Here is a 19,560-nt window from a genome sequence, read left to right as displayed (position 1 = left end):
GAATTCAGGAAGGCCATCAAGACTCATCTTTTCCCTGCACCATAGTCTGTGTCCGCTCCATCTGCTTATGTCAGTCTTTCTTAGTATTAGCGCCAGGACGACCCTTTGCTGGGGCAGCTGTAGCGCTCTATAAGTTGCAGTAACATAACATAACATCATGGGCTGCAATGATGATGCATGAGTACACAGAGTAGGTAAGACTTTGCTTGTTAGCGTTCCTAATAGAGAATGTGCAGATGTTGGCGGAAATGGCAAAAATGTATAGTTTAAAAAATATATAGATTATTATACCACCCAAAGATAGCATATAAAAGAAGGATACGTATCGGATGTGCCAAAATCACGGGAATGATAAAAATATAATGAGATTATCTTCATGTAAAGTTTTCGAAGGATGGAAATTGCAAATGTGTGCACCTTTTGGGTAATATTCATTATAGAATCGCAAAGGTTGGGAGCACATGAATATAGATGGGCCTTCACTGTTTAGATTTTAAATGGTGTCAAGGTGCAAAAGGCTAAATATGTATTTAAGGGTTTATAAGTGCTGCATCGGAGTAGAAGGGATGTCTTTCTGGTGACTGTTAGTGGCAATTAATAGCAGAAAATTTGACAACCTTGCTGTGAGTTCCCAGCTTATGTGTAATGTTGAGATGGGAACCATATGATTGGCATTCTAATGGATACCCCTCATGCATGGAATTTAAACTAAACACTTGAAGGTTTGCAAATTTTAGATATATATTTTTCTCCTACCTAGGCTGACGAGCCAATGGGAGATTATGCAGCAATGGATGATGTTTTACAAGGTAAGAAAAATGTCATTCACTTTAATGCATTAACGTCTTTTTGTGTAAACTCATGGCGCTATTTACTATTATGGTGGAGTGTAAAATTATTCCTATTATATTTTACTGGTCACAGGGTGATAAATATCCAAGCACATCATTATAAAAAGCCTGGTCAACTGTTTCCTTTGGTATTCTAGTATAGCAAGTCACTTATAAAATAGTTTTTTTTTTAATTTAAATGTGTAAGTGCTTATAAATTTAGCTCTTACTGGTCTGCCAATTGCAAGTTTGTTGTTACTAAGAAGCGACTAGCTTTTTGTTTGTATGCGATACTGACTTTTTCTATTGAATTTGATGGGTGGTTCCAAACATGGACGGTTCCTTGCTTCTGAAGTCTTCTAACTCATTTTTGTATGCGGACTTATCAATAGTCAGTAATATTTTATAGGAATTGTCCTTCTCTGTGTCAGTTCCTCTCCCCCTACATGCTCCTAGGTATGGCTATTATGATTCCAAGTTATGGGAGTCTTACTCTGTCAGTTAAGTTAGAAAGGGAGTCTCATTGTTAGGCACCTGCACATCCTTCCGAGCATTCAGCCCTTGCCTTCGAGTATGGATCTGTAAACTAACTCAGTTCACTGACATTCATTTTAAGTTTTGAATCCTGTATTTGCCAATATTGCATTACTGTTGACAATCGTCCCCTCTTCCCCTAGGGACCTCTGCTTAAGAAGGCTGATGGTGCTCCACTTTTAGCCCTCTAGAATATTTTCTTGAGGCCTATTTTTTTTTGTCTGGCTCCGTATTGTGGGCTAAAAGTGGAGCACCATCAGCCTTCTTAAGCAGAGGTCCCTAGGGGAAGAGGGGCCGTTCGTCGGCGTCAAGAAGGCGTTTATCGACGCCGAAGAGGCGCTCGGCACCTAAGAGGAAGGCATCGCCCTCCAGGAGATGTTCTGATGCCAGAAGCTCCTCCAGATCATCGGGAGCACAGCGGCGACGTCGTTCACCGACAGGGGGCACGGCCTCTCGGTCTCCCCAGTCGGGTCAGGCTAGGAAGAAGAGGAGAGGGGAGAAGTCTCCGGGCTCTGTGTACTCTGTGGTATACTCGCCCCCTAAACCGAGGTCGCCTTCACCACCGCCTCCGTTGCCAAAGGATCCGCCCCCTCGGATTCCGACGCCACCTCCGCCTCCTCCTCATCACCCTCCTCCGCCGCCTCATGGGCTGCCACCGAATCCACCTCCGCCTCCTCATGGGCGGCCGCCTGCTCCAAAGAACTGCGGAACGACCAAGGCCGAGGAGGTCAAGATCCCGCTCCGGACGGAGAGGGAGATCCAGGATTCGCCGTCGTTCGTCTACTAGATCTAGACGGCGCCACAGGAGGGGCAGGTCTAGGTCTCGTACGGATTCGTCCAGCGCCAGGGGCTACTCGCCTACCCTGTCGGAATCCCCTCGGACGAGGGTGTCGCCTGTGGACGACATTATATACTTCCAGGATGTGCTGCTGAGAGGGGCGACGCTGTGCCCACACTGACGACCTCAGTCATTTTTGAGACCCTTCATAAGAAGCAATTGTCTCGACCTCTGTTGTCGTTAGTCCCGGGATTGGAGGAGCCCGCCATGGAGTTGTTACTCACTCCTGCGACTACGAAATCGGCCCCCTCCAGGCTCCAAAAGAAGTACAGGGCTCCTGACTCGGACCCAGCATTTCTCAGGGTGGATCCAGCACCGGATTCGGTGATAGTGACGGCGGCGCGGACACATGCCACCGCCCCGTCATCTACAATGCCTCCAGACAAGGAAAGCCGCCGGATGGATTCAGCAGGCAGGAAGATCTGCGGGACGGCCGCCACCTCCATGAAGGCCGCGAGTGCCTCTGCGTTGTTGGGATGGTACGATCGGGCTCTGTGGGAGTCCCTCCAACAGTTCGCTGACCTCCTTCCCAAGGAGAAGAGGGAGGATTTCATGGAGATCCTGAACGAGGGGCTGCTGGTCTCTAACCAACTGATCAGCGCAGCTGCGGATTCATCGCTCCTGGCAGCCCACGGGTACTCCCATGGAGTCAAACAGAGATGTCATGCCTGGCTGCGGCTTACGTCATTGAAACCTGAGACCCAACAGAGGGTGGCCAACTTACCCTTTTCGGGTGAGACCCTCTTTGGAAAGCACGTTGACGATGAAATGGCCCGGATGAAGGCAGAGGCTGAAACCCTGACGGCTGTCGGGTTGGAGAAGCCCAAGGAACAAAAGAAGACCTACCGCCCGTTCCAGAGACGGTTCGGGGCGCAGGGCAGGGGGCGAGGCCAGCAAACTGGACAGCAACAACAACAGCAGTTCCAGAGGAGGTCCTTCCAAAAACGTCAGAAGGGACGGGGTGCGCAGCAATTTGCCACCGCGACCAAAGGCCCGGCCGGGTCTAGGCCCTGAGCTGTTACTTCCCCGTCATCCGTTACCCACTCCGGTGAGGGGAAGTGTCCAATACTACCTGGCAGAGTGGAGAAAAATTACTCAGGACAAGTGGGTGCTGAATATTGTTTGCAATGGATACAGTCTTCGGTTCATCAGCCCGCCTCCAGCAATTCCACCGGTTTGCTCGTGGTTCCAGCTGCACGAGCTCCAGGCGGAGGCCAATACCCTGTTAAGAAAAAGGACGATAGAAGACATTCCTCTGTCTCAAAGGGGGAGAGGTCTTTACTCACGGTTCTTTCTGGTACGCAAGAAAGACAAGAACGAGTTCCGGCCTATTCTGAATTTGCGGCAAGCAAACAAATGGATTCGCAGGGAAAAGTTTTGCATGCTGTCTTTGCACCAGATTTACCCTCAACTGCAAAGGGGAGACTGGCTGTGCGCGATAGACCTACAGGATGCATACTTCCATGTGCCCATTGCACAGAAACACCGGACGTTCCTGCGATTCCAAGTCGGCGCCAATCACTATCAATACACAGTACTACCGTTCGGGCTTTAAGTCTGTGCCCAGGACCTTTTCAAAATGCATGGCAGTGGTAGCGGCACACCTGAGAAAGAACAAGGTGTTTGTCTACCCGTACCTGGACGATTGGTTTATCAAGGCATCCTCCTTCACGGAAGCTCAATCGCACTTCCAGAAGACGTCCGTTCTCTTGAACAAGCTGGGATTGCACATCAACATGTCCAAGTCTGTTCCGACTCCGGTCCAGTGCCTCCAGTACTTGGGAGCCTCCATCAATACGCTGTCAGCAAGCGTGTCTCCTTCGGAGGAGAGACGTTTATCACTCCTTCGGAAGGCTCAGGCTCTTAAGACCGTTCCATCTACAACAGTGAGGACGGTGTCTTCTCTACTGGGGTCGATGGCCTCCTGTATCTTCCTCACGCCACACGCGCGGCTGCACAAGAGACTGCTGCAGGAGTGTCTAGAGGATCAGTGGGACCGGAGGCGAGGGAACTGGGACGACAAGATACGACTGTCTCTGATGCTCTACAGTCTCTGAAATGGTGGTGTTCAGCGGAGAACCTCCTCAAAGGGGTTCCCTTCCACAAGGACATTCCCACTCAGACCATCGTGACGGATGCTTCGCTCCACGGCTGGGGAGCGCATTCCGGAGAGTTACAGATACAAGGAACATGGTCCACGACAGAGTCCACGTATCATATCAATTTCCTGGAACTCAGAGCGGTTCACTTGGCACTGAAGGCCTTTTATCCGTCCTTTCAGACCAACTCTCTGCTTGTACAGACGGACAATACGACCACGATGTATTACCTCAACAAGCAGGGGGGTTCGAGATCGCGCACTCTGTCGCAGGAGGCGCAGGCGATCTGGCACTGGCTGCTAGCCAGAGGACTGACGATAACGGCTACCCATCTGCCAGGTGTGCAGAATGTTCAGGCGGACGCGCTGAGCAGACTGATTCAGGAAAACCACGAATGGATCATAAACGACGAAGTACTCAGAGACGTCTTCGCCAGGTGGGGCACTCCAGACGTGGATCTGTTAGCCACCGCCGAAAACAGCAAATGCCGAGACTTCGCGTCCAGGTATTACCAGCAGGGGACCCTGGGGAATGCGCTATGGATCGATCAACTGGTCGAACAGCTTTCTGTACGCTTTTCCACCCATTCCCCTGATTCCGGCGGTGCTCATCAAACTGTCCCAGTCGAGGGCGCGGATGATCCTAATTGCCCCGCAATGGCCCAGACAGTGGTGGTTCACGGACCTGCTTCACCGGTCTCTTCTTCCTCACATACGGCTGCCGTGCCGGCCGGACCTTCTCACGAAGTTCGGGGGACAGATGGTACACCCCAGCCTCTCGTCTTTGAGTTTGGCAGCATGGCTCCTGAGATAGTGCAATATGGCCATTTGAATCTCCCTGCGGAGTGTATGGACATACTGAAGGAGGCTAAGAGACCTTCCACTAGGACTTCTTATGCTTACAAGTGGAAGAGATTCTGCATCTGGTGCAAGTCCGAGAACTCTGATCCGACGACGTGTAAGGAAGATGTCATCCTTCCATACCTTTTGCATTTGGCGCAGTCTGGCCTTAAATTCCATTCCATTAAGGTCCATCCAGCTGCTCTGACTGCCTACAGGAAATGCCCTTCACAGACTTCCTTTTTCCTAATTCCTATGATAAAGGATTTTTTAGAAGGCTTGAAGAAAGTGTTTCCTCCTGTTCGTCTTCCTTCGCCTTCATGGGAATTGAATGTGGTGCTGTCCAGATTGATGAAGGAACCTTTTGAACCGATTTATAAGGCTTCTCTACAGCACCTGTCCTGGAAGGCGGTCGTTGCTTGTGGCCATTACATCGGCCCGCAGGGTGAGTGCAATTCAGGCTTTGTGTTGCCAAGAATCTTAAACTGTATTTCATGCTGCTACGGTTGTTATGCGTACTCACCCTAAGTTTCTTCCTAAGGGTATTTGTGATTTCCATGTTAACCAAACTATAACGTTACCTACATTTTTTCAGAATCCTTCCACTCCAGCGGAAAGATCTCTTCATTCCCTGGATGTCAGAAGGGTGTATTTTATCTGGATAAAACCAAGGATATTCGTAGGTCAGACCAATTGTTTATCAACTATGGGTCAGTCAGGACTGGTCTTGCTACCTCTAAACAGTCCATCTCGAGGTGGATTGTGTCCTGTATGCAATTGTGTTATCAAAAGGCTAATAAGACCTTAGGGGGTAAGCCTAAGGCTCATTCCACCAAGGGCAAAGCGGCCACGACAGCTGTGCTCCGTAATGTTCCCATTGCAGAGATCTGCAGGGCTGCCACTTGGAAGTCGCTCCATACCTTTGCTAACCATTACTGTCTGGACTCTGATGCCAAGGCAGATGCTCAGGTTGGGCAGGCTTCGCTGCGAAATCTGTTCGCACAGTAGTGGGCTTGTATTTCTTCTCCTCCACCGCCGCTTTGGTGTTGAGGATGGGCTTGCCATTCTATTCACTAGATTGACATACACAGAGATCCCCTACTACAGAAGGAGTAGTTTCTTACCTGTAACTCCAGTTCTGTAGTAGGGGTATCTCTGTTATAGTCATAAGCGCCCGCCCTCCTCCCCGGTGGAGAAAGATGTTCATGTACTGAATGCTACAGGTCTAGCTTTATATGCCTCCAAAAAGAACTGAAAGTGGAGTGGACCTGCTGTGCATTCTGGGATACTGAGAGTTCTAGAAAGTTTCCTTAAAGGCGCAGTATCCTTCTTTGAGCCACATAATGGCAGCCTATGGGGCTTGTCTGTCCACCCCTTCCTCTCTATCTTCCAGAGGCTTTTCTTGATAAAAGGGGAAGTTTTTCTATGAGAGAAACTTGGCAGGCTGTGCTGAATTTAATTTTTTGTGGAATATCTAGTTGAAGTACTGGACAGTGTGGCCTGATAAGTAAAGGCTGCATTATTTGTCTTTAAATTCTCTTAAGTGTCTTTGGAGGACTGCACATAAAGACAGCTTAAGAGATTATTTTTGATTGCTCCGGGGTCCCCGCACATGAGCGGGTCTATTCACTAGATTATGACTATAACAGAGATACCCCTACTACAGAACTGGAGTTACGGGTAAGAAACTACTCCTTCCCCATCTTGACAGTTTAGACCAAAATATCGCGGGGTCCACTCTATCAAAAGCCATACGCTATTCCATGAAATAAACAAACACCCTTTTTACCTCAACCTACACCTAGATCAACTTTGACACTTATACCACATACATACAAACATTATGTTGATGTCTGCTATAAAGCCTGTTAGGGTGGAATATGGTTGTTTGATTTCACCCAAGTTTAAGTTCATGTAGAGAGAGAGAGATGCTTAGACTCCACATCAAAAAGTGCAATCATTCTATAATGTGTTACTTGTAAAATCCCCTTTGTTATATATTGGGTGCAGGCTGGATGCCAGCAAAGTATTCCGAACAATCTGTGAATTGCAAATACAAAGGTAGAGAGGGTGGTCACCCAAGACAACCATAATTTAAAGTTGTCCTTAAAAAGGTTATTTGACGGTCCTTTGGGACTGGGCGCACCATGAGATTTCAAATGATATAACTAAGCATGCTACTTTCGAATGCTGCTTTAACTGTGTTTAGGACAGAGGGGATCCCCCAATTCCGTGAACTGTCCACATATAGTAAGTGTGGGCGGCCCAACAGTGCTAAAGAATTGAATTGCCCATAATGGTTACATATTGAAAATTCTAATTATTTTTAAACTGGCAAAGAAAATGTGAAAATCAAATCTTCATTTTTCATTTACTTTTATTCCTTGCTGACCCATGTAGGTTCTTCCCTCCTTGTTTCTCCTACCTACGATTTGTATTTTTTTCTTAAACCCTTTAGGGTTTTCTAACAGTGAAAGAATAACATGTAAGCTTCTAAACTTTTGAGTGTCTATTCAAATTCTTTTTTTATTCTCTCAATTTTGTGTTAAGCCACCCCTCTTTAATACTGCTTGTTTTGCAAGCCAGTATTACAAGTCGTGTTACCTTAGTGAACTATAACTTTTGCTATTTGACCCCTGGCGGCACAACATTCATGTGTCACATTACACTTCTCCCTAAAATTCAGAAACAATGCACAGATCAACGCCGATTATCATATCCGATAAGCAATATGTCCAGGTCATGTTTGTTAACTGTTGGCAGCCATTAGCTTTGCCAATTTCACGTTGCACCTTATTTTGTCTTCTTGACTTATTTCTGATAGGTACCTCTAACTGCAGATTCCTTGCAATAAGAATTTCCCCAGGCACCAGATTTGATCGGAACAATTTCCTCAGCAGTGCTTTAAAGTGACAATATAGGGTGCCATGTGGCTCCATTGTTACTCCATTCTGACTCAGTAATGACAGAGCTGAGCAATAGATTCACCCTCAGGCATGCAACAGCAATCAGGGAACAGGAGGTGAAATGGTGCATAAGAGATCGCGGTCAAAACATTGATCCTGTTCCAAGTCGCGGGCCGTTTGCAGCCTCATTCAAAGAATTCATCTTGCTGAAAATCCTGTTTATATCCAAAGTGTTCCAGTAAGTTGAAGGTGTGCCGTAAGTACAAGAAGACCAAGCAGGACTCCACTCCATCCCAGCACTTTAAATCCGGTTTGAAGGCGCAAGTGCATCAATCAGAGGGTCATGCCCTACAAGCGCCTTCTTAATCTGATCCAGTCCTGCAGTTTGTCCCAGCGTGCCCTGTATTTCACTGGTCATCACCAATCCCATAGCAAATTTCAAGAAAGCCATCCTGTAGCTTTTACAGATACTTCTGGCTCTTTCTTGTGTGCCTTCAAACCGCATAAAGCCTCAAGGGTATGCATTTGGATTCCCACCGGTGGTTCTCCATGTGAGCTCACTCTGGCCTTGAAATCCGGACCTGTCCAATACCTATTCATGCTTCCCCTATGGTCCATGCCAGTCCCTTCCCTGCTGGCACATGATCCTATCTTGACACAGTATCTGACCCCGAGCCGTCGTAGGCTTGCTCCAGGCCTTTGTCACGCTGTGAGAAAGTGCCATCTTTCTTGCATGGCTATGCCCCCACTTTTTGCTGAATTGCTGGTGTGCTTTGACTGAGTGTGCCCTGGGCTCCTGCCAACCAGGTGCCCAGGGCCTGTGTTCCTTCCCTAAAACTGTGTTGAAACAAAACCCAATTGGCATCTCTGGCCACCTGTCAGCCCCTAGTAAATGGCACCTTAGGTACCCAGGGCATGGTGACCAGAGAAGACCCCTGAGGGCTGCAGCACTTATTGTGCCACCCTTAGGGGCCCTGTGCCCTTTGCAGGCTGAGTGTCTAAGTACATAACTAAACAGAGTCGACATGGTACACATCCCTGTGTGTCATGAACACATGTTCACTGCCCTGGCATCCATCAGTCACCCCTCTAGCTGGGTGCCCTATGCCAGTGGTGTGGGCACAGGTGCATAAGCCCTGTGCCTCTACAGTACCCAGGGCCATTCCTGGGCACTGTAAGTGCAGTGCTGCCATTAAGAGTATATGGTGCTGGGAAGTCGCCATTACAAACTCCACAGCACCATGATGGCTTCACTGAAGACTGAGAAGTTTGATATCAAACTTCTCAGCACATTAAACCCGCACTGATTCCAGTGTGGGATTTAATGTAAAATGCACGACAGAGGGCATCTTAGAGATGCCCCCTGAAACCTAACCAACTCCCAGTGTCCTGACTGTGTGGCTGCCGAGGCCGCCACCACCAGACATGTTTCTGGACCCCTGGGTCGAGAGCCTGCCGCTCTCGGGGGTCTGAAGCAATGCACATCCTGGGACGAGGTGCCAAGCCTCCTCTCCCAGGATGGGCAGGGAAAGCTTCAAAGGCATACCGCTTTTTGAGCTTCTCCAGGCCACTTGCTGTACTCAGCAACTGGCCCCCACCAGTTCTGACCCCCACTCTGGCGGGAAACCCTAAGTGAGGAAAGGGGGTGTGCCAGCCTATGCCAATGCATAAGCCTATGCCGCAGGTGGGAGGGGGCGAGGTGAAGCACGACTCCAGGCTCCAGCCACCTTGAAGATGGGGAGCCCTGCCCAATCACAGCTATGCTCCTGCCCCCCTCCCACAGGAGAGGAGCAGGCTAGGGGGTGTACCCACCTCAGGACAGGGACCCATTGGTCCCTGTCCTTGCCCTACCTGTAACGCCCCTAAATTTAGTAGTTAGGGGCACCCTGAACCTTCCTTCCTCAGATCCCAATTGCAACAACAAAAAGACCAAGAAACAAGAAGACCTGCCGCGCAGCTTCTAACAAAAGGACGACGCCCACTGACTTGGCCCCAGAACCCTACTTGCCTGTTGATCCTTGAACCTGCTCCTGTGAAACTCCGGCGTCTCCTGCGGACAGCAACCTCGACAGCCCCGGAGGACCTACCTGCCTTGAACCTCCCAAAAGACTGGGACTCCCACGAGCAGTGGTTCTGCTCCAACAGCAATAACCCTGATGCCTAAGGCCTATTCTGTACCTCTTTCCCCTGAATACCTTTCTGTCCCATTGCAGTTTGATTGGTGTTATCTGTGCTTCGCAGTGGTATTTGAACTCTTCCAATTTGCTGTGCTCTCCATCAGTCTAACCTTGGCCCCTCTGCTGTTGACAAAATTGATAGCAGTAGTTGCTGCCCATCTTCAGAGGTCAGGGATTCTTGTGACAACAACTTACTGCTCAAAGAAAGTCTGGCGATGTCAATTGTAAACAAACTTGTTAACTCTTTAGGGTTTTTTTCCAAAATGAGCCTTAGTCCCACCTGTGCAGAGAATTCCTTTTAGTTGGGCTGTCAAGGCCTTGCGACTGCCTCAGCTGTCCAAGAAATTTAAGATATGGTCCCGATGTTTGTGGTTCTCAGTGAGGACACCTCTGAGGCTTTTTGGATTCCTATCCTCATCCTCTTCAAGGTGGCAAGGGGCATTGTCGACTTGTGTTGGGGAATGCACTGGTTAGATCTGTTTACCACCGGCAAGAATGTGCAATATTAACTCTAAGGTGCACTGAAGTTTCCTTCCTGAAGACTCTTTCCACTCATGGTCTCATGCCTCAGGTTCTGATGAAAGTCGGCACAGACCAGGCTCAAGTAATCTTAACAGCCCTTTTACTGGGCTAGAAGAGTATGGTATCCAGAGCCCTCAGCAAGTGTTTTTGCCTGCTGATCCATCTACCACTTATAGAGGGCCCCCTACTCTGCAACAAACGAGTGTCATGCACTGAGTCTCTGGAACTCTCACCTCCATTTATAGAGATTGAGTTCCAACAATTTTGATCTGTTGACTGCTGTAGTCTATGTTACCCTTGCATCCTGAAGGCCTTCAGCTAAGTCCATCTATGAGGGTGCAACGCAATGCATGACTTGTGAGTGAACAGCAGTCACTCTTCATCACCTTCTTTCCAAGCAAGTTAATTCTGTGGCCTTAGTGGTCTTCTTCCCCAAAGTTGATGAGTCTTTCCACATTGGCCAATCCATTACTCTGATAATCTAAGTAGGAGTAAGGACACCAACAGGTAATCCCTAAAAGGGCATTAAGCATTAAGCTTTTACACTGATCGTACAAGAGACCATTGTGTGGATGACCAGCTCTTTGTAGGATTTTTCTGTAGCAAAGAAAGGGAAGGCAGTGCAAACAAAAACTTTAAGATGAATAGTACTCTGCATTAAAATCTGCTATGTACTGACCAAGAAGCAACTCCCTGAAGGCCTGAGGACTCATTCCACCAGGGCACGGCCACTATGACTTCACTGACTAGGAGGATGCAAGTTTCCAAACATATGCTAGGCTTGGACATGGGCATCAGTGCAAACATTCATGAAACGCCCACTGTCTTGACCGCCAGATAGGACAGGCGGGCAAAGACTCTCATCTTTGAAATGTACTGCTATGGTATCTGTTCTGAGGTGAGGAATCTGCGATTTAAAGTGTCCATCAGAAAAATAGTTCACTTACTTTTGGTAAGCTTTCTGGTGTATTCTAACCCTAGATTCCTCACTGCCCTCCCACCGCCCAATTCTGTGAAGTGGACTACAGGACATACAATATGAGTTTTGGCACACTGTCACCTGCAATTCTTTCTGGTGTATTCTATCCCTAGAGTCCTAACTGCCCTCCCACCTCCAAGTTCTGTGGAGTGGACTACTGGACATCATTATGAGGTTACAAGTGGAGTTTTGGCACACTTTCACATGCAATTCTTTCTAGTGCTCCGTGTCTGGGGGAGCATAAGTTGGAAGATTAAGAAACTGACATCTGTGTTACATGGTGCTCTGCTCTGTCACTTCTGTGGCCGAACAGTCACCACAGAGCCACAAGATGCCACCTACTGACACCTGGGAGCGGCCAGATCCATTCTGATGCTTGGGAATATCCTTAAGGTAAGGAATCTACAGTTAGACAAGAGTATCCACCAGAAAAAGCATTACAAAACAGAATGTACTTGTTCGTTTAGGAACATTATGTTGTAGCATGTTGTAGCATGTGCTGCTGTAGATATACAGATACCCATGCTCTGCATACTCGTGCAAGTTCCAAGCTTCCAGGCTCTCAATTTCTGTCTGTGTGCAAAAACAGTGAGTTCATACCACCCTCACAGTCCCAGTCTCTCGGACAGGTGCTCGTCGCCACAGACTCCCCATAGGCAGCGGGCAGACCAACAGACTTGAGTGCTGGGAAATCCTACATCAGGAAGTTGGAGACGCTCAAGGAGACTGAGGCAAAGCCCACCACGGTAGGGGCACAAGCACGATTGACTGAATCTGCAGCAACAGCAAAGCTAGGGGATGAACAGGTGCCTTATTTAAAGCAACTAGCCAGACTTTCCTTCCATTTACAGATCTGTTTAGGATGTGATGTGCATTTGTCTCACGGCGATAAAAGTATAATGGGAGGCTGACATTGGGAGTATGACACCACACATAAACAGTGGAATATATGTGAACTCACTAGCAAGGTTTTAAGGAATGCTAACTCAAATTTGCTGACTCAAATTTTGGTGAAAGTCCTTCCTGGGTGAAAAAACGAGGCACTTCTTTTCATAAGATATGGTATTGCCTGACATCATTGCATACTAAGACGTGATATGTAGAGCTCTTAATGTAGTTAAAAACCTGAAGTTAGTTTGTAATATAAAAAATTATGTCTGGGTATTTATTACTTTATTGATGTGGGAAAGTAACCTAGAGGAATATGAAATACTTAAAAATTGAAATCCCTTGGAAGGGGAGCGTTGCTGAGCTAAATAGGGAATCTAATGTTAAACAGATGTACCAGTATAAGATGACTTATTCCAGGAAGTGATAACACTGGAATGGTGCATCTGAAAGAAACACGTAGTGATAGATTCCTTACCTTAGCATTACCCCCAGGCGTCAGACTGGATCTGGAAAGTTTTCATCAGCAGTACCCCTGCGCGTCGGAAGGTGGCGTTGTTTGTCTCTGCGTCTGTCATTGGCCTCGTGGTCGCCGAGATGAAGTCACTGCAGCTACTTAGATGCCACCCTCGCCCGCTGACGTCAGTTTTTTAGGTCTCGCACCTGCGAACGAATCGCGAAGCGATCGTCGCTGCGAGACTCTATTGCAATCATTTCTGCTGTCAAGGGAGACAGGAGACAAGTGATGTGCACGCGCGCATAAACGGATCAGGTCACGCGCGCTTCCTGTCTCCCATGGCTCCTTGGAAGCAGACACACACGCGCGCACACACACATACAGCCCCCCCGCCGCGCATACACAAACGCACACACACATAGAGAACCCCCCGGCCGCCGCGCATTCACACGCACATACATAAAGAACCCCCGCACACCCCCCACTCCTCCCACATTCACCGTGCGCTTCTTGCATGTCCCTCTCCCTTCGCAGCGGGTCACTCTCTGCCCCCGCAGGCTCGGCGTGCTTTTCTCTTCCTCCTTATACAGTGAGTCATGCCCTCGACTTTGTCTGCCCGCCCCTTCTTTCTTCCTAACCTTGCCATTGGCTGTACTGACGCCGACCGGCACTTGATTGGCTGCAGAGCGATTATGCAGCTTTGTCCCTTGTATTTACTTTATTTTTGCACTGTTAGATAGCGCAAACGTGTCTCGTGGGCATTACAGCTTCTTACATGAGAGCCAGACGTGTGCGCTTTTTTCCGGGCAGGACAAGGTTGAGTGTGTGATCAACATTGTTTTGTTAAAACTCTGCGGATTGTACAGCAGATTATGGACAATGTGGCAAATACAGCAAATTCATAATTATGCGGAAGCGCCGCAGCTGTAAAAACGCATAATTTCTATGGCCCTGCCCTACAAATACCTCTATGCGCGCCGATTATTGGCAGGTATGTGGTGAATAGCAAATTAGAATTTGCCAAGCAGCTGCTCCCAACCGCAGCCATGGAGGTCACTGCGGGGTCAGAGTTCGTCTCTGGGCCCTGGACTTCTACTGCCCTGAGCGGGGTTCGGGGGGATCGACGCCGCCAGCCCAGCGGGAGTTCGCGGGATAAGCCCATCACTGTGTTTACCCCCCACAACCCAGTGTCCCAGGTAGCCTGTTCGCTTTTGTCAGCCGGAGTAAGTGGCTGATCTTAGGTGTCACCTTTTGTGCGTAAAGCCATCGCTTCACTGAGCCTGACACGTGGCCAGATTGTCCACTAGCCCCGTGGCACCAGGAGACGTTGGCCTACGAGACAATCCACTGTGTGTGGTAGGTGGCCGCGCCCTGCCTGTGCCTTGTGAGCGCTGCTCCTGCAGGCATGGGGACTCCCAGGGAAGCTAAAGCGCCGCAGGCAGCCTCACAGTACTACAATGTAATTTAATGTCATGATTCTGGGACGCAGCGCAGTTATAATTCAGACAAGCTGACTTCGGGGCTGGGCCCAGGCAGGTTTGTTTGCTACAATTGGCCGGTGGCGCCGCAGGGAACCTCACGTCACGTGCTACTAGGGCGCCCCAGGAAGCTTCAAAGGCAGGTCGGCGCCATGGGCCCTCACTGGTTTACGGTGGCACTGGCATGTCTCTGCTGTCTCTGTTGTGGGATGCTCATAGGGCCTGGGCACCCGCGCTGTGGGGCTTATGATGGCTGTTGCCTGCTGTGAATTCAGTATTGCCGAGCCCGGCCGAGGGACAGTGCAGTGGACGTCGTGGGAGCCGTCTGTCCACTCGCTGAAAGGTAAGATTTATTCAGTGGCTGCCAGGACAGACAGAATTCACAGCAGGGCCAGTCAGCTGCTTGGACTAACTAGGCGAGCTGCGTTCTTAACAAAAAAAATAAATAAACCGATCCTTTTCTGTTTCTTCTGCTTATATTGTTTGTGCCTGGAAATATAGGCCGAATAGAAAATGCACAGGCGAGTGCAGCGGGGAAGGGGAGTGGACCACGGGCAGAGCCTGCCTTGCACTCTTGCAGTCCCCGACGGCAGTCACACTGCCTCCCTGCCAGTGCCCATACATAACTCTCTCACGTACTCACACTGCTTGCCTGTACCACCTCTTGCCTTGAGAATACACAGCTGCAGAGTCCGAGGGCTCATTCATCTCTGGCCCCCCATCCTGTGAACACTGGCAGCCATGCTTCAGGGTGAGCACGGAATGTGCTGCTCCATATACAGTGCTATTCAGGAGTCCCGGAGTGGAGAGAGCCTGCATCCTCATGGCATAAGTTAAGTCTCACAGCATTTACGGACTCATTTTAATTAGGCCAAGCCAGTGATATAATATTTTTTTGTGTCAGTGAGCGGAGGGGTAATTTTTTAAATAATGCTATTGGCTGTCAGTGACATGTATGCCTCAGTTGCTTAGCACTGCTTCTTGCCAAATCAATATCGGTGCCTGTGTGTGACAGTGTCCACTAGTCAGCTGTGTTCACGGACTCTTAATTTTAAATGTAGGCCGCTCATCTGTCACGTGCTTAAGGCACAGTAAGACAGAGAGAGCGCCACAGAACCCAAGGAGGGCTAGAGGTCCAGGTTAGCAGTGGTATGTTTTAAGAGGCAGAGCGGCACACACGTTCACACATGTAGCATGACCCTACATGAGTTCGTTTTGAGTGTCTGCAGCCTCGGTGTCCCCTTAGCAGTGTGAGAGGCATAATAGGATAAAGGGAGCTCCTCAGAACTCAGGAAGGGCTGAGGATGCCAGGAGTCAGTGCCATGACGTGTTTAGAAGCAGAGCGCTTCGCACATTTACACCAGTAGCACAAACTGCACCTGCTCTCTGTGCCTGCAGCCTGAGTGTTCTCTTAGGAGTGCGAGTGGCAGGATAGGGCGGAAGGAGTGCCCCCTGGACTTGGGGAGGGCTGGAGGTCCTGGGGGTCAGTAGCATGAGGTGCTTAGAAGCAGAGTGTTTCACATATTCCCATGTAAGTGCCCTTCCATTTCTGGTGCTTTGCAGCAGTTTTAAAATATTCTTGAATTTTCTCAGTGCCCCACTGGGTGTAATTTCTGATAATTTATATGTTTCCTCGTCTCCGTTGCTTGATTTTGATCACGAAAAAGTGTCACTCATAGTCGTTGAAATGTCACCCATATTTGCACTGAAATTATGTACATGTCACACATAGCAGTCTGAAACCTTGGCAGCTATGATCCAGTCACTCATCAGCAGGCCAGACTATCAGATTGTCTCACTCCACCGCAAAAGTACAGGGACAAGAAAGGCGGCAGGGAAAGTGATACTGCAGTGTTTATAAGGCGCATAAGGCCAGCCCTGCGCTGTTTGGAAGATCTGCTAATAGCAGGGGGGTGTGATTGTGAATAGCATTAGAGAACAAGGCGGGCCCCACAGGAGCTTGGCATCAAGTGTGATAGGAATCAGAAAGGAGACGACAAATGTAGCCAGAGAGGCTCAGGACATAATCAATAGCAGACTCGTGCTTGAATCTGTGACCCGTCGTGACCTTTCCAACAATACTAATGTCCTCACATTGTTTTACAGAACTACGCTAAACAGTGAATTAATACATGACTTATCCTATCTGCCTCTCCTTAGATAAACCTCCCACTAACCTTCTTGCTCCACCCCAGACCTACTAGTTCTCCCCTTTTAACCAAGCCTACATGTCAAGTTCCGGGAATAACAGTTATATGCAGGTATATGGCACTGAGAAGCCACTGGACATTTACCCATGTAAAATTCAATTTCTATACATAGAATTATAAAAGACAGAAATGCAACTCACTATATCAAGCAAAAGGTAAAGGCATATTTTCTTCAACGAGCGTTCAGAGGTTGGTTACATGAAAGGTTGCAAAGTTGTAAACTTGCAACCCCGCTGTACGGATTTGAAACCCTATGATTTAATTATCAAACCTCCCTAGGGTGGATAAATAACTGAATTGGTATCTGTCTTCAATAAACTGTGTTTACTAATAATGTATATGCATGCTTTTTTGGGAAAGTTATGAACGCATTCTTTATGTTGCTTTCCCCTCACATGCTTCCTTTGTGTTACTTCCGTCCCCGATGTTGCTTCAACCCCCACAAGTCCCTGCTGTTGCTTCCACAAACCTGCCACCATAGTTGATTCCCCCACCCGTTTTACCTCCCCCCTTGGTGATTCCATACCCCACCTGTACTTGTTTTTACCTGTCACCTGCCCAAGATCAGGAAGCAGGCACACCGAACCGGCACCTCCTCACCACTTCTTGTCAGCCAATAGCACCCCCATGCCTAGCATACACAGAGAACTACACTGCTATGGCACAGCACTACCAACTGCCTCCCTTCCTGGCCCTACACTGTTACCCCGCGGTGCAGCCACAGGACAGTGGCTACATTGCCCATGTCTGCCATGGAGGCTTCCCACAGCCGGGTGCAATTAATAAGTACAGGGAGCCAAAGATATGTGGCATCGCAGAATAAGAACGGACGTGGTACAGGTAGGCTTTTTTAATTTAATTTAATTATTAGTTTTCACTTTTATATAGCACAAACTTTACCCGCAGGTATCAGAGCGCTTTAAATCAGCATGCTTATAACAAGCAAGACTAGCACTCTATATTACTGCCAACTTTGCTTAGCAAAAGCAACAGCTAACCATTCACAAACAATGTTTATATACCAATTCCCTTGCCGGTCGCGCGACACGACTGAGGGGGCGGGTGGTGCCTGCCCCGCTGCTATGGCGGAGCCTACGCAGTTGCCGCCGGCCTACCCACCCTTCCTGGGTCCGTCAGCGACTCCGGCCCAGCTGCAGGAATTTCTGTCAGCCATGGCTCACCTCTTGGGGCAATTGGGCCCTGCCGGTGCTCCTTCGGGCCCCGCAGGCCCGACTGCGGGTCCTAGCTCTTTACTGCTGGCGGCTCCTGCATCGCTGTCAGCTCCTGACCCGGCGCCACAGAACCGCCAGTGATCCGGGCCCGGTTGACCTTGTGACACCACCACCTCTGGCGTCACTCGGCCCACCGGACGACGTCGCCCCCGGTTTCAGCCACGATGTGGATACGGCGCCGGAGCGGCGTCGCTCGATGACTAATACGACGGGGGGTTTCTATTCCTATGTCCATCTTATTATTTTCGGCCGGTTCATCAGCCTTCGGAGAAAGGGGAGGACTGGGAGGGGTCTGAGGACCCTCTCACAGCACAGTGTGAGCTTGACCGGGACTGGGCAGAGGAGCTGGGGGTTGCCAGTCTTGATACCTCTCCTGACCATGGCATGCTAACTCCTCCTACCATGGCTAGGAAGGAGGCTGCATGTTATGCAGTGGTAATGCGTAGGGCAGCCTAGGCCCTCCGCCTCGAGCTCCCTGCAGTGGCCGTCCGGAGTAACTTAATGACAGAAGTGATTCAGCCGGCAGCTACCTCTGTGGAGCCACTGCTGCCTTTTAACGAAGCACTTTCGGAAGTTCTTTTGGGCACCTGGTCTAGACCCAACACGGGGGCTCCTGTGGATAGAAACGTGGCCCGACGCCATTGCCTGGCCCTGGCGACCTCCTTATCCTTTCCCAACACCCCACTCCTGAGAGCTTGGTTGTCCAAGCCTCTACGTCCCAGAGCGCATTCCCTACCGCACCTCCGTAAAGGGAATCCAAGAAACTGGAGCATTTTGGTAAGAAGATTTTTTCTTCCGCCAGTTCAGAGCTGCGGTTGGTGAACACCGCATGCCTCTTGGGCCGTTATTCCCACTCTGTGTGGGATACGGTGGAGGGCGTGCCGCCTCAATGTCCAGAGGAGGCCCGGACAGTGCTCTCTCAAGCTATTGCTGAAGGGAGGGATGCTACCAAGTTCACTATCCATTGTGGCCTTTACACCGCCGACTCCCTGGGCAGAGCGATTTCCACGACAGTGGCGCTCCATCGCCATGCCTGGCTGAGGACATGTGGTCGTTCTGGGGATGTCCAAAATACTCTGATCGACATGCCCTTTGATGGCCTTCGCCTTTTTGGCAACAAAGCAGTTAGTGCTACGGCCAAGTCCTTAGACATTTCCGCCATGCGCCCTCCTCCACCCCCTTCTTTTCGCTCCTTTTGTGGCCACGGAAGGGGCACCCGACACATTCACTTCAGAGCCACAGGCCTGCACAGCAACAGTCTCAGCGTGGTGGTGGATGTGGCACCCACCGGGTTAGGGGGCCACTGGGCGGGTCAGTCCACCTCCTCCAAACCTTCCTAGTCTGGTTTTTCAGGCCTATCAAATGCCAGTGGGTGGCAGGATTCGCCATCACCTCCCCAACTGGCGCACCATCACTTCGGACAGGTGGGTTTTACAAATAGTCTGAAGGGGCTACTCCCTCACCTTCGAGACTACCCCTCTAGCCATGCCACCCCAGTACCACCACATGCTGGGGGATTATTTGGCACTTCTTCAATAGTAGGTCACGGCCAAGGGGGCCATCGAGCACGT

The 19,560-nt window shown here is 49.5% G+C and overlaps 1 protein-coding gene across 2 annotated transcripts in view; it reads left to right on the top strand.

Moving 5' to 3' along the window:
- Positions 1-19,560, top strand: part of USP48 (ubiquitin specific peptidase 48) — a 725,601-nt gene that overhangs the window by 661,246 nt on the left and 44,795 nt on the right. For both annotated transcript variants that reach the window (XM_078642611.1, XM_078642612.1), the window contains exon 25: positions 761-809. In XM_078642611.1, coding sequence (XP_078498737.1) covers positions 761-809 — 49 coding nt within the window. The remainder of the gene's footprint in view (positions 1-760; positions 810-19,560) is intronic.

The sequence above is a fragment of the Lissotriton helveticus genome, chromosome 5_1, assembly GCF_964261635.1.
Source record: "Lissotriton helveticus chromosome 5_1, aLisHel1.1, whole genome shotgun sequence".
NCBI classification, from domain to species: domain Eukaryota; kingdom Metazoa; phylum Chordata; class Amphibia; order Caudata; family Salamandridae; genus Lissotriton; species Lissotriton helveticus.
Note: the sequence above shows the minus strand (reverse complement) of the source record. Positions and strands in the feature narration are given on the sequence as shown.